This window comes from Ixodes scapularis, unplaced genomic scaffold (genome assembly GCF_016920785.2).
Source record: "Ixodes scapularis isolate PalLabHiFi unplaced genomic scaffold, ASM1692078v2 PGA_scaffold9__187_contigs__length_104089568, whole genome shotgun sequence".
Taxonomy (NCBI): Eukaryota; Metazoa; Arthropoda; class Arachnida; order Ixodida; family Ixodidae; genus Ixodes; species Ixodes scapularis.
In genome coordinates, this window is record NW_024609884.1 from 86,185,643 (window position 1) to 86,210,644 (window position 25,002).

A 25,002-nucleotide genomic window follows, 5' to 3' on the forward strand; every position below is an offset into this window, starting at 1 on the left:
AGGAATCTGGCGGGCATTGTATCCAGCATAAGGCATCTTTGGGAGTTTTCTAAAGTTATCTTTTAGACAAGAGAACATCCTGCCAAATAAATCATAACCCGCTATCCAAGTCCAAAATACATCCTGCTAAATAGAGTATAACCTGCCGTCTTACAGGCTAAAGAAAATGCTGCTAAAGTAAGTATAACCCATTGTCTGTCGGGACAAAAAGCATCCTGCCAAGTATAGTATAGCATGCCATCTTTCAAGTGAAAGAACATCCCGTCAGCACGCACTTGAGAACTTGACTCCGTGAACACAAGCGGTCAATCCACGACATGTATCCTCGAGTGCCGAGCTATGGAACTCAATATTCTGGAAACATTCAGTGGCTTAAAAAGGAACAAGACAGAAGCATAACCGCAGATGCCAAAATTAGAATAAACACTTGCAATACTTTAATTCCAGTTCAGTATATTAAAGACAACTTGCTACGGAATCTAAACAAATTAGGACATCGTTATAGCGCAACCCTTTCACGCCGAGGAATAGAAATTACAGAAGCAAAAATAAAGCAGTGCACAAGAATTTACATTACCAAAAACAAATATGGCGAGGCCTTGTAAAAATGCACTGGCAGAATATGTTCGAACATGTTATCGTGGAAACGAGTTTGCACGTAAAGGTATTCGATACCAGCTACACACTTGAGTCGAACTGAGGTACGTGGATATTCATACTCCCAAAACTAAAATCTAAATATTAAAAACAGGAAACAAGCTGTTTGTTACACACGTATTGCAATAGTAGTCGTTAAAAATGATTTCTGACGACTGCTATGCATTTAAATCCGGTGTAACAATAAATATAAAACCATAACACTATGCGCGATGAATGTATTAGAATAGGGGGGGGGGGGGGCTTCTAATCTTTGAAGAACGGCTCTAGGTCCCGCTTCTCAATGGCCTTGGCGAGCCAGGGCTGAAGCAGGAGCTCTTCCAGAAACCAACGTTGCCAGTCCCGGCCGACTGCCAAGACCAGGATGCAGTTTATCTGGCCCGAACGGTCGAAGTGCTTCTTGATGTGCACTTGTTGAACGCCAGACCAGCTGGCCAGCAGGCTGGACACCTCGTCCTCGCTGTGGTTCAGCATTTCCCGAAACCTGGGGCTGATCACCTGGAGCAGAGAAGCCATCGGTGTGTCACAAACGGGCAATTAATAAGGTTTATTAAAAAAAAAAGCGCCTGTCTTGAGAATTTACAAGTGAAAGCATTTTTACCGAGTAGTGCAGGACAGTGGTTAGCTGACACATTGTGCTCGTTTAGACAGCGGGAAAAAACTCGACGTCTGGTGTCTCCGATGTTGACGAAAAATGCGGCCAGTGCAGTTCTACTGCTAGCCTGTGGTCTTTAACGTGCAACACGCAGTAGTAATACACAACCGCACGCCGGTACGATGTTCATCCAGGTCGAAACGGGAGGGTGGTGATTGAACCGATTCACGGGGTTCGGAAGGTTAGTTTATCATTCATATTGTATGTCATCCGCTAAGCATGTGGCCGGGATTGCAGCTGAACGGGGCGTTCCATTTGTTCTTGAGGGAACGGAATTTTTTCTACTTTCAGAGGGAGTTACAATGTTACCCCTAGCTTGCACAGCGCTCACTCTGACACGTCAGTTGCACGCCGAGTGAGAGTACACACCTTATTTCAGCACAGCGATCAAGATCAGCAATTGACAATGAAAGCCGACTAAATGCTTTCTTGTTATTATCTTCAACAGCTGTTTCAGATGGCTAGTTCAGTTATAGCAATGCACTTTAAAAAAACCAGCGGCAATCCACCAATTTTAGGAAGTGTCAAAATCGTGGTGGATTTACGCGAATGTCTGAAGGTGTCAGGATATACAATTAATTGAAAGTAAACTACAGTTTTCTAGCTATATCAGCAACTTCCCTAGCTACTATTAGGATAGACCCTTTTGCATACATTGCGAAGGGGTTGAATAACTATCAATTAGAATATAAAACTACAATACACACCTCGTTTTTCCTAACCAGACGTCATGAATATGGTATATACGCGTACACTTTATCTTATCACGATATTTCTATGCACTTCAATCATCTGAGGTTGATACGTGAAGCAAGCATCATACTGCAATATGCAAACAATCTGAACAAACAATGCGCTAATGATTGGATACCTATAGCGTAGCGCAAAGTCAAATACTATCATTGCTTTTAAATACCCAAAACAGTTCCGGTGCAGCTAGGCATACGTTCCATGCACAAACTTTAGTTTGAGACGACGTGCCGGGTTAGATAACATGTCTTATCTTAATAATTAAAACAGTTGTGCAATCGTTTAATATGGTACGCCACTGTACACCACCGGATAATCCCAGAACGACTGAGAACTTCCCGAGAAATGTGCGCTTAGTCGGGTCTAGAACATAGCCCGAAACGAAGCTACGTTTCCCGCGGCACGCGAAGATGTTAAAATAAACGGGCAGAAATATGCGTAGTATTGAGATCCTTGTAGACTTACCTGGATCCGGACAGGGTTTCCTTCCTGAACCACCTGGATCGGTTCGTGAAGGTCTGGATCACACGTGAGTCCCAAATAACACAGATCCCCGAATATCGCAAGCAGGCTGTATGTCCTGAGGGCAGTCAAGGTCACGGCGTGCGCTTGCGACGAAGACCACGTGCAGAAGTCACAAGATGGAAATGCCACCTCGGCACTGCTCAAGTGTCGGAGGAAGGCCAGAACATAGCCTCCGACAGTTGCAGGCTTTCCCTCGATGGAATGAGGCATTTCTGCGCCATCAACCGCGAGTTGTTCAGAGCTTTGTTCAGAGCCATGTTCAGAGTACCTCTGTTCCTGTGCAAGGAAGCTTCGAAAGAGGAGTGCTAGGCAGCGCTTGCAGATATATGGAGCCATCCTCCTTGTGGTTTGAATCAACTCTTCTTTGGCTGCCCACAAGAAGATCACATCAAGGGCACGGTCCTCCGCAGTCTTTTCGGATGGTTCACAGAGTTCCTCGTCCAGTTTTGAAACAAGCAGGTTACGTGGTACTCGTCTCAAAGAATGACATTCCAATGCCTTCTCTTTCATAACGAGGAGGAGGACATCCACTATTGCCCATGGGAAGCTCCGGCAGTTCCTCTCCTTCCAGGTGTCCGCATACGTCACCTTGTACCAAGCAGATGCCATTTGCAACAAGATTACTTTTCTTCCCACCTCCGTGCTAACGCCTCCAACGCGGCAAGCGTCGTCCACTTCCTTGAAAAAGTTTACCCGTGTACTTTCGACGAGAGCGCGATACTGCTTAACGACAACCACCTCCACGTTGTTCCTGTCCAGAGTACTCCTGTTATAATCGGACACCGTGGTGATGAGACCAGCTACCACCTCTCCCTCACTCTTGATTCCGTACTGGCAGAGAATTCGCTCCATCTGGGACGAGTACAGCGTCAAGGACTCCTCAGCGGTCTTCTGGTAGCACTGCCAACCTGGAAGCTCGAACAACACACCGTTCACGTCTTCGGCAAGGCGGCTCTGAAAGTTGGTGCTGAGGACAGAGTCCAAGTATCTGTGAAGACGGTACAAGTGCCCTAGAATGCGGGTCGAGCGATACGTATCTTTGGAGCCCGCTTTTTCCATGAAGTCTGGGTAAACACTGGGCTTTTCCTCCCTGGTCAAGTGGGACGTGGTCCCTGTTTTTGCGAAGTCGATGCACGTCGAGATCTTCGCAGCAATGTTGAGGCAACGTTTGGAGAAGATGCCGTCGGGGAGCTTGTCCGCCCATGCCAGGTGTGCATTGGAAAGAATGCCCACATTGTCGTTCTTGATGTAGTTGCAGATGAACTTGACCATGCCGTCCTCCTGCGGTATTTATAAGCTTTTAATTTACAAAATGAAAATTTTTATCTGGACTTTTGCTTTTAGGGCGCAGACGCGGTGCAATCACTCAAATCAGCAGTGAATGAATGTATACGACAAAGTTTGAGAAACACTTAAAAGCTGCGCGCCAATACAATCCCCAACCCCATCGTGTAATTATATATTCTGCAGACTAGTTAAAACCTGTATAATATGGCTTCTTGACCATTTTGCAAAAAAGCCCGTGTTGGCAGCTAATTTGTGCTCAATTACATTTCAAGCTGACGGCTTTTGCTTCGGAGTTTATCCACAAGATGTGACTGGCGATTACTCAGCGAAGACCTACACTTTCCATTTCCCCCTGGGAAAATGGAAAGTCTATATCGCTGGCCACAGGTATCTCTATCGTGTACACATTTCACTAGGTAATGTGCTTGTTGGGCCAAAAACTGACGAGTGCGTAAAAATACAAAGTTTTATACTTCTTGCGCGACCCGAGCACGCCAGTCTCAAAGGTACCTAATCTTAGCCAGTGGTAGTTCGCAGAATGGCTGAGAGCTACAAGACAACGGGTCTTGAAAGGGGCAAAGCGCACCAGTGAGTCGTCCGAAGGAACAACCGAGGAGTGGTCGCAGAATACCATGGCAGGTTGGTTGTTCCCGGGAAACAAGAGGTCCTTTTCCCATATGACAATGTACTCGTCTCCATCCAAATCCGAGCCTGCACAAAGATCGACGTTTAATATGAGCAAGGGACTTAATTATGTCCCCTTCACTTGTGCAAAGTAAACACAGATCGTAGAATAAGTTTATATCGGGTTTCGCTCAGCTGCAGTCCTACGTCCCCCATCAACCCTGTCGGATCTACGATGGTTACGATGGGAGAATGACAGACTGCTTCAGTCGCAGATGGCTTGAAAGGACCATGAAATGATTTCTCAACTTCCTCCCGAGCCCTCCTCCCGAGCCCTCCTCCCGAGCCCTCCTCCCGAGCCCTCCTCCCGAGCCCTCCTCCCGAGCCCTCCTCCCGAGCCCTCCTCCCGAGCCCTCCTCCCGAGCCCTCCTCCCGAGCCCTCCTCCCGAGCCCTCCTCCCGAGCCCTCCTCCCGAGCCCTCCTCCCGAGCCCTCCTCCCGAGCCCTCCTCCCGAGCTCTCCTCCCGAGCTCTCCTCCCGAGCTCTCCTCCCGAGCTCTCCTCCCGAGCTTTCCTCCTCAACTAGAATCACCTGGTCGTGACGTGATCGGGCACCGGATGCGATAACTCCAAGCTTCCACCGTGCTCTATAAGAACACCATGGAACTTGTCATTCGCAAGTTATAAGTTCCGTCACGGCCCTGAGCGCATACGCCCGAGTGACTGAGTGCTCCTACTCATTGCGTGAGCTGGGTTCGGCTACGTGCTTGGGCACCGCGATGCACCACAGTGCAAAGGCGGAGAGCTTTCGAAGGAAATTAGGCAAGAAATAGTCCGTTACATTTTCAAATTTTTCCACCAAACAATTTGCCTTTTGACTTTCTATCCTCGTCCACTTGTTTTATTTAAGCTCAATAAACGATATGCGATTAATAAAAAAAAGTAAAATTATTTATTCCTCCCAAAAATGCATTTTATGGTTTCTTTAAGAAGATGGATCAAACGCGTTTGTACCCAGACAACACCAAACATCCCTGGGATATCTAAAAATTGCGCGAACGTCCCACGCCCCGAAGCAGACGTCAGACAGACATTTCATAGACGTTTCAGGAAAGACTATCAAAAACGTCCCAGAGTGGCTGTGATAGGGACATGGAATATACGTGCACAAATCCACAATCGCGCATTAAAAAAGTTTATTTTGGGGGGTTTTGAAGGATTTACAAGTGCATCAGTTCACGCGCTCTCACTGCATATGCATTCGATATTCATATTCGTTGTGACAGCCGCTTAATTATTCAGTGTGGCGGACAAGTTACGCGGCCTTGGTCGCGCCGTCGTAGTACAATGTAGCCGCAGTGTGGTGGTGTACTCTGCTAGTGTAGGCCTGACTGGCGTTTGCCGCAGAGTCCCGAGGCTGACCATTCCACAGCCATCGTCATCGCTAGCGTCATCGGGATTGGTCAACGTTTGGACGTGAGATTGCGGTGGTTTGACATCATTAGAAACTTTTAAAAGGACCGATTTTATTTTTATAATTTCGTTCTTATGCATTTTAGTACGATAATGTTATAATTCAAGCATAGCTTCCAATCGCCACCACTGTGCCACCATCATCATCATGAAGTAAACGATATGGAAAAAACGATATGGTAAAAGCTGAAGGTGGACTGCAAACTGAACTGAAAGAACCACGGACTAATTTCTGCGATCTGGTGCTTCCACATTTTGCAAGAAATTGACGGTGCTTCTCAGTGTATTTATTTGCTTCTCTTAAACTTTGACTTATTTCTGAAAACGGTATGTCTTCGATGGCGTTATCTTGTTTTCATTCACGTTTGTAGAGTAACGCGTGCTGGCCAAAACTGACAAAGCAGCCATGGCTAGAGGAAAGCACGATTCTCTTTTACTTGGAGACTTCACGGTCACATTGTCCTACCTCATTTTAGGTTGAGTAATGGAAGTGTTTCGGCACTTACTGCTTCGGCACTTCCATCACTCGAAGAGGTTGTCAACTTCAATGAAGAAAGCCAGGCGAGGTTGATAGGCGAAAAGATGGCATTTTGTACCGAGATTGACAGTTTATCAGCACGCCTGTCGTCTGAGTTGCAGCACTGAATTTTTTAGTAACTTATTTGGCTTTTTTCTAGACACGTATGAAGCTACCCTGTAGCGTGCTCATGTGCAGTAGTCATGCATGGGGCCGCAACACTAACAAGTTTTGATTTCCAGAGACTAAATTGTTCACGTCCTCTGAAGAAAATCTACGCTGAAAATGCACTCTAAAAGTTCAGATGCCTGAAAGTTCAGATACATGCAACAGTCCTGGAGAAGCATTTGAACTTACAGCAAGCTGGTATGTTTTACATTTTTAACTGGGCTCGCCTTGCATTTTTATTACCTTAATTGTGACATACAGCTCGGAATTTTTTGGGCCTTCTTTTCACCGTGATAGTGCATATAGTTTTTTTTTTAATCTACTACAGTTTCGTTGTGTGCCACATTGCAGATGGCTGAAAGCCTGTGTTTGGTTGATTGTTACTACTAACCTTAATGGCTTTGCTTGCAGGATCTCCCAAATGTAATTTATGACATGCTTTAGAACTGTTTTCATACACATGGCTGCAGTAGCAATCGGTAAATTTGGCTCTTTGCGAGTGCAATAGTTTACCATGCACACTGCTGCAAGTTTCAGGTTGACATTGAGATCAAAGTTCGAACTCAGATGTTTCTGATGATTGCCCTGTACTTACTGCAAGATCACAGACGTTCTCAGCGTGGTGGAGAGTTTTAAATTCCTTGAAATGATTTGCCTACTTTGCTGTGCTGCAGCATTGTCAGCAATTTTAGAAAAAAATTGCCGCAGTTACTTGATAATATTGCTTCTATTCCCAACGCAGATTTGCCAGAATCTGCTTTGCCAGAGGGTTGTTTGCCTCGACCTTTGCGTTATATTGAAGCGTAAACTTTCACCACAATGACGGCCATCATAGAATGGGGAGAAAACTAGCTACTGCTGTAACAGCGACAATCTTCTTTGTTTTGTTTTGCAACGTCGCATCGTACAGCACAGCCTCCCCGTATGTTGCCACAGTGCCTCGGTGAGTTTGTGGTGCAGATAAGGGGCCGTGAAGCGATATTGGGTTGGAATGTTCGTGACGTTTCAGAGGCTATTGGTCTAGTCTGGCCCAAGTATACTCGTACACACCGTCCCCGATTCAGAAGCTTCTTTGATGCGGTTAAATTGAGAGGATGAAAGAGGGACTATTTCTTTCAGTCTTGCCTTCGCAAAGCTTCATGACGCAATTGTGGGATCGAACTCACCGGCCTGACGAAAATCGAGCGCGGCTTATAGATTGGACACGAAAAGCTCGTGAGCACTCGACTCCGGCTCGTAACAATGAATGCCTCGGCTGAAACTTGGCTAGTGGCTCGTCTTCAGCCACTGCGGTGATGAGAATAGCCAAACTAACAATGCCTGGAGCTCAGCACGCGTTTTCTACTTTGCCAACCGCCAGCGCGTGGCTATGATTAACGTTGGCAGCATAGGATAGGCACCAGGCCGCGTGACCGCTTATTTTGGCTCCGAGGCGAGGGCGTGAACGATGCTCATATTTCTCAAATCTTTCGGGCGATTGCCACTGATGAAAAAAAAAAAAACTGAGGCAAGGTTATTCGGTTATTGACGTTAGAGAGTGATACTAAGCAGTATTTAGCGAAAGTGCAAAAATCGTTTCATGGCCGCTCTAAGCCGGGGTCACACTGCTTATACATTATACAAAAGGCAGTCTGCAGATATCAGTCACCGCAATATCCGTGCTTCGAATGTCGTGTGCCAAGTTTCCTGCTTGAACTCACTGCCATGCGGCATTCGAAGCAGGGATCTCGCAGTGGCTCGTATTCGAATCTGTTCGCAGGCTTTTTTGCATGATGTATAAGCACTGTGTGACCCCGGCTGTGCCCCGGCTTTATGGGTGGTAACAAAAAAAATTGCATTTTCCACTTCAGGTGCGTCTGCCAGCGATACTCATAATAAAACTTATTTCAAACATACCATTCCGTGCCTGTATGTTCTCACTATAAAAGCCGTAATTCAAAATGGAACCTCTTGAACTCGGGCCGCCGCTGCTTTAAGTCGCGACCTCTAACGAAGAAAAAAAGACGGGACGTTTCGCGGCCGGTGGCATCTTCCTCAGCTCTCTTGGGAAGAAGAAAGCCGAAGAAGAGGTCACCGGCCTCCGAAAGGTCCCGTCTTTTACCTTCGTAAGATGACGAGACTTCAAGCAGCGCCGGACTTTAAGTTGCGTCCCGCTAAACATAGCTGGCCGCAACTTGCACGATACAAACACTGGATATGCCGCGAAAGCTCACTAATAACGGCTATCGCAGTCAAATGATGTCTTGCCTACTTCTAACTTGGTGAGAGAGACGCCAGAGAGTGACAAGGTGCCGCTCACCAGCCATCTCGTTGGGATGAGGCCTGGGACCCTTGGCAGGGAACACGATGCAGTCCTTGACGTGATGCAGACCAGGGATGTCCACAGCGGCGAACTTTCGCACGTCGCCCGGATGTAGGCAGGGGCACTTTGTTACCAAAACAGCACCTGGGTGTGGCCAGAAGCAGGTTACCTTCAAACGCCGAATGATCGCCGACCCGCCAAAAAGAAATTGATGAAAAAAAAGAAGTGGGCTATTTGTAGGGGGCTGGCGTTTTTCGAGATCTTGCGGTGGTCTTGAAATATATCCATCATTTTCACTGCACGTCACCATGATAGGAACAGCGAAGAGAGGGGAACAATTTTTGGTGAGATGAACTGTCAATACAAGTTTTCTCCAGCTGTATGTAAGCACATGAAAACACGTTGACGGACCCCTAGAAGGATTTAACAAACCGCGCTCCGTTTACTCTTTCCAATGGCTGTCGTTTAGGGCAATTTTTATTTTTGCGTGAAACTGGTTTTCTCGATCGGCATTCTTTGTTGCAGTGGTGCAACAAATTGAAATAAAAATACAGAAAATAAGCCTAGAGCCTTTAAACTCACCGACAAGAATTTTTGTAGTAGGAACTTTTGGGTCATCCTCACAACTCCCATCGTCCAGTTGATGTTCCGTGAACTGAACGAAGACTTCTCCGTACTCAAGGCTCTGGGTTTCGTCGAGCACTCCGAGCATGTTACGTCCGGTGTTCGGTGGTACAGCGATGCGACTCTTCGACCGCAGTCCATCTGATAAAAAACAAAGAATAGATCAGTCTTCTTTCCTGCCACGTTAAAAACAGTGTTACTAGTCCGGCTGAGACTGAGGCTATAAAGGTTCTACAGAAGGCGCTGAAGTTTCAAGTGCACCGAGGAGAAATTACAGCTCTTCATTAAATTAAAGCAGGACAGGCGTCTCTTAAAGGGATGGTGAACCGTAATTTGGATTTCAAAAAAACAATGCTGGAGATGTAGGCAGGACGCTACAATCCTTACAACACTGCTAGTAAGGCGATATCTCAAATGGACGGTTGTATTTTTGGAAAAAGTCGAGATTGAACCAGGCCGACGAGGCGCGTGACGTCAAGATACCTAGTTTCCTCCTCTCTTCGCTTCGCTCTCTCAAGGCCGCAAGGCGGGGAAGACGCGAGGCCGTTCCCTCTCCTTCTCGGAGAAACATGACGTCAACATTCCTGCCAAATGCGCCTCTTTTTTTTTTTTTTTTTTTTTTAAATACGGTTATCCGTTCGAGATATCGCTGTATGAGTGATGTTTTGCTGTTTGTAGCATCCCGTTGCCCGCTTTTGCCGCGTGTTTTGGGGAATCCAGATTTCGGTTCAGCATCCCTTTAAGCGAGATGAAATCTATTCGTACTAAGCTGTCTCAGAACGACAAAACGTTTGACGATATTATGAAAAGGCTTACTAAAATTGAAGAGTGCTCTTCTGCAGTTGCTATCGAAGCTCAGGTCAAAAGCGTCCAGGCTATTACCGAGGAAAGCGCTGCGCAAATGTTTCAACGCTCAGTCCGATTCGATGACACCGAAGACAGTTCGCCGGTGCAACCTTGTTTTTTAGACACAAATAATGAAGCGAGACCTGGGCCCAGTCCAAGGAGCTGATAGTTGGGCATTGCAGCACGAGTTTTGGTGTCACACTCCAAATGCGAGATATCGAGCGAGCACACACAGACCCTGAACTTTCCAAGCAATCAAAAACAAACCCATCATTGTAAAGTTTTAACATAAGGATAGAGAGCGAGTCTTTCAAATGCGAAAATACTTAAGGGTACGAACTATAGCATTTCTTAAAGAGAAGCTACGGAGCTTCTTGAAAAAAAACAAAATGAGAAGTGACTTCTAGTGTATTTTTACCCCGTGAACCCGAATACCCGACCATTTTCTGCGCAAGTATTGTTAAACGCGAGAAAAACGCAAAAGACTGTCGCTGTACGTGACGTCATCGACGGATCTTTTGGCTGGCCAAGGCTAGGGAGGCGGGGCTTCAGCCCTATTTTGAAATTGCTCGTATGACTCTCCGGCGCGTCGCATTGAAATATAATTTTGATATCTGTCATTCTAAAGGCCAAATGAACGCAATTCAAGCGTTTTTTCCCAAATGTAGAAGTGCCCCATACACGCTTTGCCCGCTAACACGTGCTTGAATTTGGAAGGGCCCAACGTAAACCCTGCAAGCTTCGTCGCGATGAACTAATAATTGAACGCAACGTACGACCGCTCCAAGCAAAATGTTGTCCCGCGCTCATCTTAGATATATCTACCAACGTTTTTGCTCAAGGCACAACTTCTTGTCATTTCTATACACCAATATTAGAAGTATCTTTCTTAAACGGGATTCACGCCGTAATCTGATTGATATCACCGAATGCAACTTCGTTGTCCTAACCGAAACATGACTGAACCCATTTATTTGCGATTCCGAGATACTATCTTATTTTCCTGGTTTCGATAGCTTTAGGCGTAAATGTGTGAACCAACGTGGCGGTGGTGTTTTTATTGCAGCTCACCACAACCTGCAATGTTTTCCCATTAATGTTCCGTCTCCTATATAAATTTAATTCATCTACTGTAATGTTTCCTACCCACCAGTTATCATTTTTGCTATCGTCCCGCAGATTCCGACGCTTCCTCCAGCATCCCCATGGTTCAATACAGTGTTAAAACGTCTCAACAAAAAGAAGCGACAATTCCGTTCAGCAAAACGTTCGAACGCAGACGCACGGGATATTATGCCACAGAAAAACTATTCGAGTCTTGTTTCTGCAGCTAAACGCTCGTGTTTTTTCTTTTTCTTTTTTTTTTTTTTTTCTCTTTTACTTCACCCGATATGCTGCGCAACAATCCTAAACAATTTTGGGAAGTCATTTAACCCCAAACCTTCCAAACCCATATCATTACGCGATCAACTCAATTCTTCCATTCCTAGTCATAAAGTTGCACAAACAATGAACTATGTTCTCTTCTTCAATCACTAGTGAATCGGACAGTGATATTCTTGACTTCCCTTTCTTTGATCATCCAGTTATGCCAAGTATTACTTTCGATCCTAATGGCATCTCCAAAGCAATTGAATCGCTAAAGTTAACATCTACCGGCGTCGACGGCATCAACTCAAAGGTATTAAAAAAAACAATATAATACAAGTATCATTCTGTCTAACATTTTTCAGGAATCCCTATCATCTGGAGTGGTGCCACAGGACTGGAGGGTGGACATGATCATTCCAGTGCCGACGAAAGGTCCCTCGTCTTCGTGTAACAAACAGCTATCGAACCAATCTATCACCTGCGTTTCATCCAAATTAATAGAGCATGTAATTTACTCCCAAATCATAAGCTTCTTAGTAACTGTTCACTTTTTTCACCCAAATCAGCACGGTTTTCTGAAAGGCTTTCTTGGATACCCAATTAGCACTGTTCATTAACGATCCGAGTTCAAGTGCTGCCCAGTAGATGCTCTTTTTAAGACTTCGAAAAAGCTTTTGATAAAATTTCTCAGAACCAACCCTTCTTGAGGCTTTCGCGACACACAGCGTCAAACCTTGACAGCCTTGTATACAACTGGAATTACTGGATATGCAGCTCCTTAACCAACAAGCATCACTTTGTTTACGCTAACGATCACTCTTCTCACCCATGCCCAGTTGTTTCAGGTGTGCCTCAGGACACTGTCCTCGGCCCCATCTGCTTTTTTTTTAAATTTATATAAATGACCTGTCGACAAAAATATCCTTTAACATTCGCTTGTTCGCCGACGATTGAGTCATTTACCGTCCCATCATAACGTTACTGGTACTCATACCCTCCAGCGTGACCTTCACCAAGTCGACGAATGGTGCAACAAATGGTTATTTTAACTTAATGTTACAAAAACATCGTAATCTCTTTCCACAGGAGAAAATTCTACCCGACCCCGAACTACACCATCTGTGGTTCGGTAGTCTCTACATCTTCTTGCAAATATCTAGGCATAAACTTAACACATAACCTTGCCTGGTCTTCTCACATAACGAACGTGACAATTGAAGCTAACCGAGTGCTTGGTTACTTGCGGCGAGACTTGCGACTAGCCCCTCCATCTGTAAAATTACTAGCTTACCCGACACTCGTCCGACCAAAATTAGAGCATGCAAGCGCTGTCTGGGACCCTTGTCAATCTAACCTTAGTCACTCGAGTCCGTACAAAATCGCGCAGCTAAATTTACCTTTCACGATTACTCTTAGCACAACAGTGTCACCGAACTCAAATCTCATGCTGGTCTCCCAAGCCTCGAGTCACGACGCAAAGCTGCCAAGCTGTGTTCCTGTCATAAATTATATTTCACATCAGTCGACAATTCTGTTATCATGCCAGCTCACCGAGTTTCAGACCGCATTAGTCAAGATAAAACAGTTTATCCTCCATGTGCTCGAACATCTGCCCACCTCTGGTCGTTTTTTTTTTTTTTGTTCAGACAGCAAGGGATTTGAATAATCTGCCCGCCGACGCCGTGCACCACTCCATCCTCACTAATTTCAAGACCGCCGTTGAGTACGTAATCCACTGAAGAGCTATCCTCATGCAATACCCCATGTAAAAAATGGAGCATTTGAGGTATAAATAAATAAAATAAATATACGCCTCGCAGATCACAAAAGGCAAGTAAATTTTGTCCTTCAATGTTTAGCCAGCATGAGGTTAGTGTCCCAGAGATGCCAGTGCAGCCAGTGTAGCCTGGGGCTCTTAAAGGGATACTTCAACGAAATTTGAAATATTCCCGTCGTGTTCAAAAATAGGTTGAATATGATCCACAATACCCGTAAATGACAATTGCACGTTTGTATTTTGATCCTGGTGGCTGTATTTTTCGTTATAAACGGCTCACTCTGGCAAGCGCTCGGAGAAGGCCCAGCTTAGAGCACGTGACATCCAACGCAATCGTGACGAAGGTCGTCTCAAGACGAGCAAAGCTACAGCGAGGCTGACGTCGAGAGGATGGCCTTGTCGTTCCAGCCACCGAAGCGGCTGCTTTTGTACGAATTTTGAGTGACGGGTTAATCTTCTATAATCTTCTATGGGGACAATAGCGACTTCTGCGACACACAGAAGGAATTCTCAGGAAGAAGGGAGTTCCTCCTTCCCCCCTTCTCTCGTCGTGGCCGGAGACGAGACAACCTCCGTCACTAGCTGTCAAGGTTCCTAGACGAGCATTACAAACGAGGCGTTAGCGACATCCACCAGGTGCTCTTTGCTAATCGTTTCATTCGTTTTAAAATTCACTTTGGAGACTTTTTTAACAAGATATTGGTATGTTCCATGTGATACTGCTCTTTTGAACACATATAGACCAAAAAATGAGCGCCGAAATTTCGTTGTAGTACCCCTTTAAAGTGGATCACGCAGAGGGATACACGACCGCACGCCGGTACGATGGGGTTTTACCAGGTGTCCCAAATAGAGGTCAGGCTCTTTAAATCGACCGCAAAATTCGGTTTTTTAACATATCGCGCAACGATTTTGTGCGGCGTTGCCCACATACTGTGCAATTGTTTTTTTGTAAAATTTAAAAAAGCGAATTTACCTGAGGGAAAAGTAAAGAAAGAGAAAGGCTTGGCTCCTGTGGAAGTGCAGCGAAGCCACCAGTCTTCAAACAATACGGCGCCGTTTTGCACGGGAGACAGATGGCGCAAGCGGTCGCGACGCCAACTGCCGCCAACGAACGAGCATACGGCGCCGAGAGCCGGCGTCATTAGCAGACGATCTTCTCGACTCGAAAGCGGCGCGCGTTCCGCAGGCGGCAAGAGTCTCAGAAACAAAAACAGGCGCGGTAACAAAGAACTGCAAAGCAGACAACACAAGTACCACGAAAAAAAAAAGAAAAGTAAAAATAACCCGATAAACCATTGTTTTAACCAATTTGTGCCCATTTAATGAGTTTTATTAGTAAGGATGCTAAAATAATGTATTGGCAACCGATATCAAAAAAGCTCGCGCCGCTTATGAGTCGAAAAGATAGTCTGCTAAATACGCCGGCACTCGGCGCCGTATGCTCGGTCGTTGGCGGCAGTTGGCGTCGCGACCGCTTGCACTATCTTTTTTCTCCCGTGCGAAACGGCGCCGTATTAGGTAGTTTTAGTAGACCCCTCTCCGCTAAGCCCCTCCGCTACCCGGATCGGCACGCAGGCGCGTTTTTTTGTCGTAGCGGAGGGTTAGTGGAGGGGGAAGCACGGTCTACTAAAACTCCCTATTGTTTGAAGACCGCTTCTTCGAGTTTCCATGGGAGCTAAGCCTTTTTCTTAACTTTTTCCTCGGGTAGGTTCGCTCTTTGCAAATTTTACAAAATGCACCATCTGTGGGCAACGCTGCACAAAATCGTAGCGCGATAGGTTAACAAATCGAATTTTGCGGTCGATTTAAAGAGCCTGGCCACCCCTTCATACACCTGTAGATCAAAACAGATGTGGGCATAACCCAGTGTTTTTGGGTGCTGCGCGAGGAACGGCATGTGTGCCGTGCTATTCTTCTGGTGACTGAAAAAATGAGTTGAAGAAGCGCCAAAGCGATAATACGAGGCCTGCACTATACATTCGAACTGGTAGTGCGAAATGGCTCGGGGATTGAATAAAAAAAGCCGCGCAAGCGTTAATTTCCAAGTCTGTTATAAATAGCATGACACACAATCGGCGAATCGAGTAGTGTAAAGTCACGTGTAGCTTCAAGCAGTACCAAGACATATTCCTTGCCCTTTGACTGGCTCGTTTGCCCTTTGGCTCGTAATCGCGACCGAACAAGCAGAGAGGTGCACGAGGCGTATGCAATTAGGGATAAGGGCGTTGAGTGTGTAAGTGAAGCGTGACTCGCCCTGTCAAAGAGTGAATTTGAATATTTGAAAGAAGCGTTGCGAGGGACACGCTGATTACTGACAGGGTTCTGGGGCCTATAAGTGCATGTACTTTTCGAAATAAACCACAGTTTCGAGTGCGCCTTGTGTCGTTCCACTTCTTTGTCCTTGTCTTTTTCGGCGCTTTTAATTATTTAAAGAAACATGAACCAACTGGCTCAACCTTCCACTTTGCTGTAGACAAGTGGAGCTCCTTTCTGCGGGTCCCACGGTTCCCACTTTTTCGGCGACTATGCGCAGCGCAACGTCGTCTGCTTCTTGACGAGGGGTTGCGATGATGTCAGAACGCTGACCTCTTATTGGCAGATTGAAAAAATAGTGGGTAGACCTCAAGGCATATAGGATTGAGGTCTACCCACTATCCTTTCAATCAAAGCCAACAGAGCTCGGCGTCGTTCTGACGTCACCGCAATACCTGTGCAAGAAGCAGACGACTTGCTCTCCGCATAGCCTAGAGTTGTATCAAGGGGTTTGTGCGGGTCGGTGTTTCGTCCTTACAGGTCGCATCTTTGTCACCATCCAAACTGAGGGATTGAGAAAACTTCACAGAAAAGTACACGTTCTTGGCAACAAGTCAACCGCTATTGAGCCGCAAGATGGCGCTGAATTTTGGTCTTGCTCGTCCTCGCTGCTCCAGCTTTTGCTCCTTTAGGAGCAGAAGAGGGAAAGGACAAGAACCTTCTATCGCGTGTTTCAGGACAGGTGGAATGGTACCCTCAAGCCGCACTGCTCATGCAAAAGACAAGTGTGCAGACACTGCCTGGGGTGTATATATGACAACCCCGCCACATTGGTCGTACAAATACTGTCTGCAGACGAAGCATGAATGAAGCCATCATGGTTCGCTCGAGTCGTCTCTGGTGCCATGCCTGCGGCGAACACTATGCACTTTCGAGGCTGTACGAGCATTGCCAAATCAAATTTGGGGGTTTTACGTGCCAAACCTACGACGTTCATCTGGCACGCCCCAGCGGAGGACTGAGGATTAATTTCGACCACCTGGGGATCTTTTGACGTGCAACCGAAAGCTTGGTTACACGACGCCTTCTCCGCAATAAGCCTCCGTCATATTGCGGGCACCTCGGTCGAGATTTGAACCCTCCACCTGGGGATCCGTATAGGCCGGCGGTGTACGAGCAGTGCGACAGCGGCTTTCATCAAAACGCAACTACTTGCCCATGGTGTTTTTGTAGACTGCGTACAGTAGCGAGCGCACGAAGGGGTCCCTGGTCAGGCAGAAGCCGCCCCGCACCAGCTCGGCGAAGGGCAGCGAGGTGCCCCCAAAGCCGCTGAGCACTTGGAGCGCCGTGGTCTCGCACACCAGAGCGTCGGTGCACTGGAGCACCGTGCTCTGCTGCAAGCAGAGGAAGACCCGACTCGGCACGCCCAACTGCTCCAGGATGGTGATCAGGGGACGGTTCAGGCACACCAAACCTGACAGTGGACAAGGACAACGACGTGCGGGCATTCAGCTGCGTTGGCTGCAACTCCGCTCGATTCTAAAGCGCTGGACGGATTCGATAAAGGTTCAAAGTACCGCCAAGCTAGTGCATGCTGGGACGCACTTGAGGCAAAAATGCGACGCGTAGCCGGCATCCAATGGAAGCGCCGTGGCACGATCAATCGATGGTGGTACTTCGATAAGGCAGGATATCCGGCGCTTTATTCGATTCCCGTCATGCGAACCACGTAGCGTCTAGAACACCGCCTATACTCCGATCACCCTTAGAGTGATACTGAACCGAAATTTGGATTTCGCAAAATGAGGCTGCAGAAGCGTTGAACGGGACGCTACGAACTCCAAAGCATCACTCATACATCTATATCTCAAACGGATGGCCGCACTTTCGGAAAAGAAGGGCGCGATCAAGCGAGGGCTATGACGCAGTGTTGTAGGCGTTACCGAAAAGTAACGAAATACGTTACTCGTTACTTGCAAATTAAAGGAACGCGTCATCGACTTACGTTACCTCAAAATAAAATGAACGCGTTACCGTTACGTTACCGCAAAAAGTACCGCACGTTACTTTTGCGTTACTTCATTGTGAATTAACGTCTTACTCTTTGACGTTACTTAAAAAACAGTATGTCCATCCAGAAACTGAAAATGAGTAGTTTTTTTTTGTTTTTTTAACGGTTCCACCTAAATAGAAGAAAAAACGCAAAAAACTCAATTTTTATATAACTTGAGTCAAAAAATACAAAAAAAAATTATAATTTAGCTTTAATTCTTGTAAGTCCTGGGAAGGATAAGTAACGAGAAACGTAACCACATTATGCGTTCGATTACACGGCGCCTTCTCCGTAATAGACCCCTTTCAAAAGTGTGACAACTCTGTGCGCGCTGTCCATGGTGAAGGAATGTTCTTTCTTCGGCCCGCTGACCCTGCGTGAAAAATGGGCAGGGCAAATGAAGTAAACGCGGCTGTTTCCCGCTGCCGGCTGGGAAAATAACCTTGCTAGCTAGCTTGCTAGGTATGAAACCTGAAAACAAAGATGGTGAGATGACAAATCATGACAATTCATGATGTGTCTGCAAGTCCCCACTAAACTTGCATAAAAAGATGCCTTCAAGCGGAACCTAATTAGGGTGACCACCCGTCCCGCGACTCGCGGGACTGTCCCGCATTGAGGGCTCATGTCCCGCGTCCCGCGAGAAATTCCCAAATCTTCAAAATGTCCCGCATTTCACACTGTCGTAATCTTTACTCCGCAACTCATGGTTCTGCCGAACAACGGGGCACGGGGAAGCGCGCAAGGTGCTGGTAATGTCGTGAATCGCAAGGGTACTTCATTTTCTATTTAGGCATTGCGGGAAGCGACCGTCCTTCTTGCAGGAGATTTCAAGCGCAAGCGCCGTTGTTACTTTCCTTGGTGGCAAAATACTGTAAGGTTCCTACATCTCAGGGTTACTATGGAGAAAATTTCTCGCCAAAAGTTTAAATATAAATTATTGTAATTATCTTCATACCGTTGTGTCAATTCGAACCTGTTGCTGTGAAAGTTCTCTTTAGTGAAGACAGCCACGCAAGGCAAGGAGCCTGCAACTCAACATGGTTGAAAAAGAACATAATGTTAAAAATGTGTGTAGAACCATGTTGATAAAAGTAAGCGTTGACCGGAAGTCACGACGCTCGAAAAAGCACATAATGTTAAAAATGTCTGTAGGACCATGTCTATAAAAGTAAGCGTTGACCGGAAACAATAAAACGAAAAATATTTGTTGTTTCTTAATCTTCCTTATCAGAAAAAGTGGTAATTTAGCTAGTTTGTACATCATCGATGTCTCAATTTTATTTGGTGCCTTGTTGTAGTGCAGTTGATTTTTAAACTGACGATTTCGACACCTCGGTTCATGGTGTGCCTGTTCAAAAAATATCCTCTTGCGCTCCCCCCCCCCCTCCCCCCCCTCCCCCCCCCCCCCCCCCCCTATTCCGCGTGTCCCGCATTCCGCTAGCAGTAAGGTGGTCACCCTAAGCCTAATGCGGTGCTGTCCCGATTTTGCATGGAAGCATAAAGTAACATGGTGTTAGTGGATGCCTCAATAACATAAAAGATTTAAAAAAAAAACGCGCCTGCAAGGTTAAGTTTTTTTGTTTTGTTTTTCGTGTGTTAATTGTTAAAGTGTAGAAAATGTTCTCAGGACTGATACGGGAATTCGACTGCTCATTTAGCCTCGCCAATGGTATCTGTCTACCGAGCAACACTAAACAAATGTGTGGTGAAATAACAACGTAATGTATGAAGCAAATGCATGAAAAATGCAAAAATGTTCCAAAAGCCGGGTGATTTCATGATTGAAAAGGTTTACTCCGACTTAACAAATTAATAGTTAGGCCGGCCGAAAGGCAACGGATTCGTCGGGTAAAAAACCGACGCTCGGTTATCCCCGTTAAACGTATACCTGGCTAACAGCAATAATGAAGAAAGCGCAAAGCCAGTATAATGCAGTACCAATATATTATCTTCATTAAGCAAATGCATGCGAATTCGTGAGGTTAGCCAAACGGTCGCGGCAGCGGACTGTCCAATAGGCATATATAAGTACTCCCTTCCGTCCGAATACGTCAGTGTATCCGTATTGCGTGCAGACCGGGACACAGCACTGTGTTTGCATCTTCACTGGTACTCTGGAACGCGTACAGTGTCCTTTAAACGTATGAAGCACCTAAAGCTCGGTTGGCGCACAGAGAGGTTGCGACCTGCTTTCCTTCACCATGTCACGCAGCTGCTGACCGCCTCGCTGTTGCCATGGTTACTATGCCGAGACACTGTTGCCGGGTTTTCTGCAACGGTCAGATTGCGGGCACCTCGGCGGGATTCGAACCGAGCTCCTGAAGAAGCGTAGGCCGGCGCTTTGCCTCGGAGCCACCGAAGCGGCTATGTTACCTTGGTAGGAGCGTTGGGCTATTACTTCCTAAATACCTCAACAAATACACAGCGCAATTGTCTTACGCAGGGTATAACAAGTAACCCATTCATAAACAAGGTTCCGAGTTATTGGTGCTTTTTTTTTTTTTTTTTTTCGAAATCCGCAGTATGCTTTCTTTTTTAGAGGGGTATTTTTTCTCACACATTCGGTGTTTGTGTGTGAATTCGCCAAAATTTGCCCAAAAAACACTGAACTTGTAAAAAAAATAAACGCAGCAAAAACAAACAAATTCGAAAAAAAGAATTGCCCAAACACGGAATCCTATTTATAAACCACCGAGGCGAGGTAAGGTCAGGACAAATAGCGCGATACCCGACCCGGGGCGTCAATATTTCTCAATCTTGTACGAGATCTAATCAGGCCTTTGTACTCACCTCTATTTTGAAATTGAAATGCACCTTGATAGCTAAACTCGCAAGCCCCCGGAAATAAGAGAATATTAGGAAATAATACAACCAAATATTGTATTTGCATTTTTTTAAGGGGGGGCAGGGGGGCGGTGAGGCGTGCGCGCGTATGTGTAGAGACCAGCCAACATCTTACGTGGTGCAGACACCTTGACCAGTTCCAGGTTGTCGGAACTTGAGCAGTCAAACTTCCGCATGCTCGGGCGAAGCACCAGCTTGTCGCCTTGCAGACACGGGTTCAAGCAGAGCATGCCCTTGTATCCCGCGTAGCGGATCTGAATGGCGCAGGGCACGTAGGAAAGGCCCACTTTCTTGCAGACCTGTTCGAAACGGTATGCATTTAATAGTTTTTTTTTCTATTAAGTGATATATTTTAAGGAACGAGTCTCGATAACTTGCAATGGTGGCCACATTGACGCAACCGCCACTCGAGCGGCACCGATCCGCTCTCAGGCTCTTGTTAGCGTATCAAGTTGCCCAGTAGCAGACATAATTTAAATACCACCAGAGGGGCAAATCAGCTTCACTTTTTTGACGCGATAAGTAATGCTCGTGTTGAAAAGACTACCTCGCAGAGCGTGCACAAACTGCAGGTTCATATTTACAAAAAAAAAAAAAAAAAAAAAAAACTCTACGCCAAAAAAAAATTAATTTTTTTTTCTTTGAGTTAAAATCAGTAAAATAGTATTAGAGTTGCATGAGAGAAGTTTCAACATCAACGCCAGTATTCTATAGCGAAATTCAGCCATTTACTTTCGACGTAGATCATGTTTGTTTACACGGTTTTTAGCCTCTCACCCAATTCATTCATTTGGAGAATTTTCCTTGGCTTATACAGAACCAGTATCTTCGTTTTTACTTTTCTCGGCCGCATCGAACAATACGCATTCCGGATGATAGGTTACGGCGCTGGACACTGATAAAACCGGAACGAAGGTGACTCAACGACTCATTCTTTTTTTTTTTTTTTCTAGCGAAAAAACGCCATTTTTTTTTTATTTATTCTCTGCAGCGCCGGAGCATTACAGCAGAGGAGTGGGTTACATGATTCACATAATATCATTATAAATTGGAAAGTCACATAACAGCACACATCAGCAATTTCCAACAACATCAATAAACATGATTCACACCAGCACACAATAGCAATATTACGAAAAAACCAATGATGTACTTAACACAGAAACTTACATTGCATTAATAAGGCTAATAAAAGAGTCACTGTTAGCTGATACAATATCAGACGGCAGTTCATTCCATTCCGATATAGTTCTCGGAAAAGAAGAAAACGTCATATAGTTAGTTCGACATTTTATTTCGCGTATTTTTTTTACGTGGTCCCTCCTACTCGATATATAGTGGGGCATTTCTAGATAATTAAACTTGTCTATTCCAGTTAAATCATTGTTGCAAAGAAGAGACATCATTAACGTTCCTTATTGTTCTGTAAATTACACAATCGTCCGCGAATAATCTGATATTAGAAGAGATGGAAGACGCTATATGATTAATATAGATTAAAAATAAAAGTGGTCCCAGCACTGACCCTTGAGGTACCCCCGAAGTTACATCTACGTATTCTGATCTTTTACCCCCCCAGGACGACGCACTGTTTCCTCCCACTTGGAGGAAACAGTGACCTACTGATTTATATTACTTATGGTTAAAAGTAACTACCTGCTTTTCATTGTGGACTCTAGGAAATGAAGGTCGGCAGATGAATTATTCGTTCAAACCCAAATTTTTTTATAGTTTTTTTTTTTTCTTAGAGTATTGTATAATGATATATAGTGTTCAGCATTTTTGCTTTCGTGGCCCGCTGGCTTTAACATATATTTTTTTATGTGTATTAGGGGTGGGCGTGGATTAAAAATTTTAACCCGAATAATCGCCACCCTTTAATCCATTAAGCAATCGATTCGGTCCATTCCCACGCATAAAGCCGGAGTTCCACTGCTCATACATCACACGAAATACAGTCAGAAAACACGAGTCGCCGCGATATTCGTGGTTCGAATGGAGCGTGTCCAAGTTTCCTCCTTGAACTCATTGCCACGTGGCATTCGAACCACGAATCTCGCGGCGACTCGCGTTCGAAGCGATATGCGGACTTTTGTATAATGTATAACCAGTGTGACTCGGCTTTATAGTTACTTTTTTTCTCCTTTTCTGAATATGAGATGAACGGCGCGATGTACAACTTAAGAGTTTAAATCAACCTTGACGTGTAGTTAGGAACAGTCGAAAAAAGACACCCACCACACTCACAAAGTATTACTTCAGCCACAGAAGCAAAGAGGTTCCTTGATGTACTCCGGCAATAGCAGACTCCTTTAACTTAAGAATAGTCGCTTCTGCGCTAAACGGACACTCGCAGGTGTTGAAGTAGCTGGGACACGTATGACCTTCTCAATTTGTTTGGAGTTACAAATCTTGCCCCTACAGTTCACTTTAGGCCAAACTTTCACCCAAAGTCTGCCTTCCTACAGGTGTACTCCTCCACGTCTGCGTGGTGAACGCGTTGAATTGTCGCTTTTTTAAACAAAATTTAAGCGATTAACCGTTAAAAAAATTAAATCGCAATCAAAACAATCATTGTTTAATCGGTAGGTTAATCGATTAAGTGCCCAGGCCGAATTATTAGTTTTGGCAGAAAATGGAACTTTGAGAAAAAAAAGTTGGCTGCGATTTTTCGGTAGAATTTAATAAAACTCGAAACTGTTGATGGCCCCTTGTGTTAAGGACCTGGAAAGGGCTTACCTTCTCCATGAGCGACGCGGAGATCATTCCGATGCCGTCAGAAAAGGAAAACTCTTTGGCCGACACCGGGTGCCGTCCTCCAACGATGTCAGGAGTCATTTGGACAATATCCCCCTTGAGCGGAACCTTGAGGGTCTCCATGGTTGAAGAGAAGCACTGGCCCATCCTGGCCATCTTCTTGGCGATGTTGGGAATTCCACTAAAGTCTCCCATCCAGGTGCGAATGAGGTCAACTGTGTTTCCCAACGAGTCCTGTATGAATTAAAAGACACGACTAATGGCAAAAAAATAATCAGCAACAAAACTTGATCGCTGTAAATATGGACTTCTAATGCAGACGGATAGCATTACAAATGTACGCTTTCAATGATACGATGCGGATCCACGGCAGTCGTCAGATGGCGAATCAACTTCTGTTTAAGAACGATTAAAGGGTTATGCAAACTGGCGTCGCCGCCCGTGAAAAGGATCAACGCTTAAAGAAGCTGGACTCCCTTTCCGTTTTTCAGTTTGAACAAGACAGCGAGCCGTGGAAGGCCGTGGTGAGTCGAAGAGGGGGAAGCGATGTGACAGGCCCACCCCCACCAACAGAAATGTCTGTCCACATGCTCGGTGCTTGTTTCGCTGCAGACGCCCGACTCCACGCAAGACTTGCCGACCTCTCCACCCCTCTCGTGAATGTGATTGGTAGCATCCAGGGGTTTGTCATGGAACACGTCACGGGGCGGGACGCCGTAGCTTGTCGGAACGTGTAGTGGCAAAAAGCGAAGTTTCCCGGTCTTGCCGTGAACTTCCTCCAGCAAAGTCACGGCCACGCGTTGCCAGTTTGCATACCCCTCAACAGATAGACACGACAGACGCGTGCCCAGCTGCCTACGGGGAGAAGTTACGATTCTGTTAAAATAAAGCAAAATTACCTCAGCGTAAAGCCAGGCTCCGTGATCGCGAAGTTGACTGCACGATGTCGCCAGGAACTTGAACCGCCTGTTCCCCACAACGACTCCTTCGCGAAGGAACTTTCCCACGATCGCATCCACCATTTCATCCCTCCTCCGATGAAACATCAGCGAGCGTGACAGCTGCTGGAGGTTGTCATCGCGGAAGGTCACACGCATCGCGTACTCGGGGTTGAACCGGCGAAGCACTCTGTTCTCGCGGAAGAGCAGCGGCGGCAGGAAGAAAACGCGTGAAGGTGTCACAAAGAGCCGTCGTATCAGGTAAGAACCAGCCGGAACTATATCGGAGGAATGGACCTTGCGGAATTGGTGAAATAGTTCCGGCAAAGCAGCGTGCAAGGTGACCACATTGCTCTTCTCAATGGCGTCTCGAATGATAAAGAGAGCCTGCTCCAACGCCTCTTCGTTCTCGTGCGCGAATTCCAGGATGCTGTGCACGAATTCCTCCCGCTCGTTATCTGGCCACATGGCCATCTGCGCCGCCGCGTCATTGCCCTGCTGGAGGACAGCCTTGAGAGCGTAGCAGCAGGAGTAGCCCAGGTGCGGCATGACCTGCGAGTCCAACAGCCGCTGGACG

The 25,002-nt window shown here is 46.0% G+C and overlaps 1 protein-coding gene across 1 annotated transcript; it reads right to left on the reverse strand.

The window, feature by feature from the left end:
• Window positions 1–414: 414 nt before the first annotated feature.
• On the reverse strand, window positions 415–24,989 carry LOC8025422 (probable RNA-dependent RNA polymerase 1). Its single transcript, XM_029970803.2, has 9 exons — window positions 24,387–24,989; window positions 23,470–23,721; window positions 20,846–21,029; window positions 17,047–17,304; window positions 9,539–9,721; window positions 8,954–9,100; window positions 4,461–4,585; window positions 2,528–3,865; window positions 415–1,155 (listed from the first exon to the last, which is right to left on the reverse strand). Exons 1-9 carry the CDS (start codon window positions 24,972–24,974, stop codon window positions 904–906), a joined length of 3,327 nt encoding a protein of 1,108 aa, XP_029826663.2. The 5' UTR covers window positions 24,975–24,989; the 3' UTR covers window positions 415–903.
• Window positions 24,990–25,002: the final 13 nt, after the last annotated feature.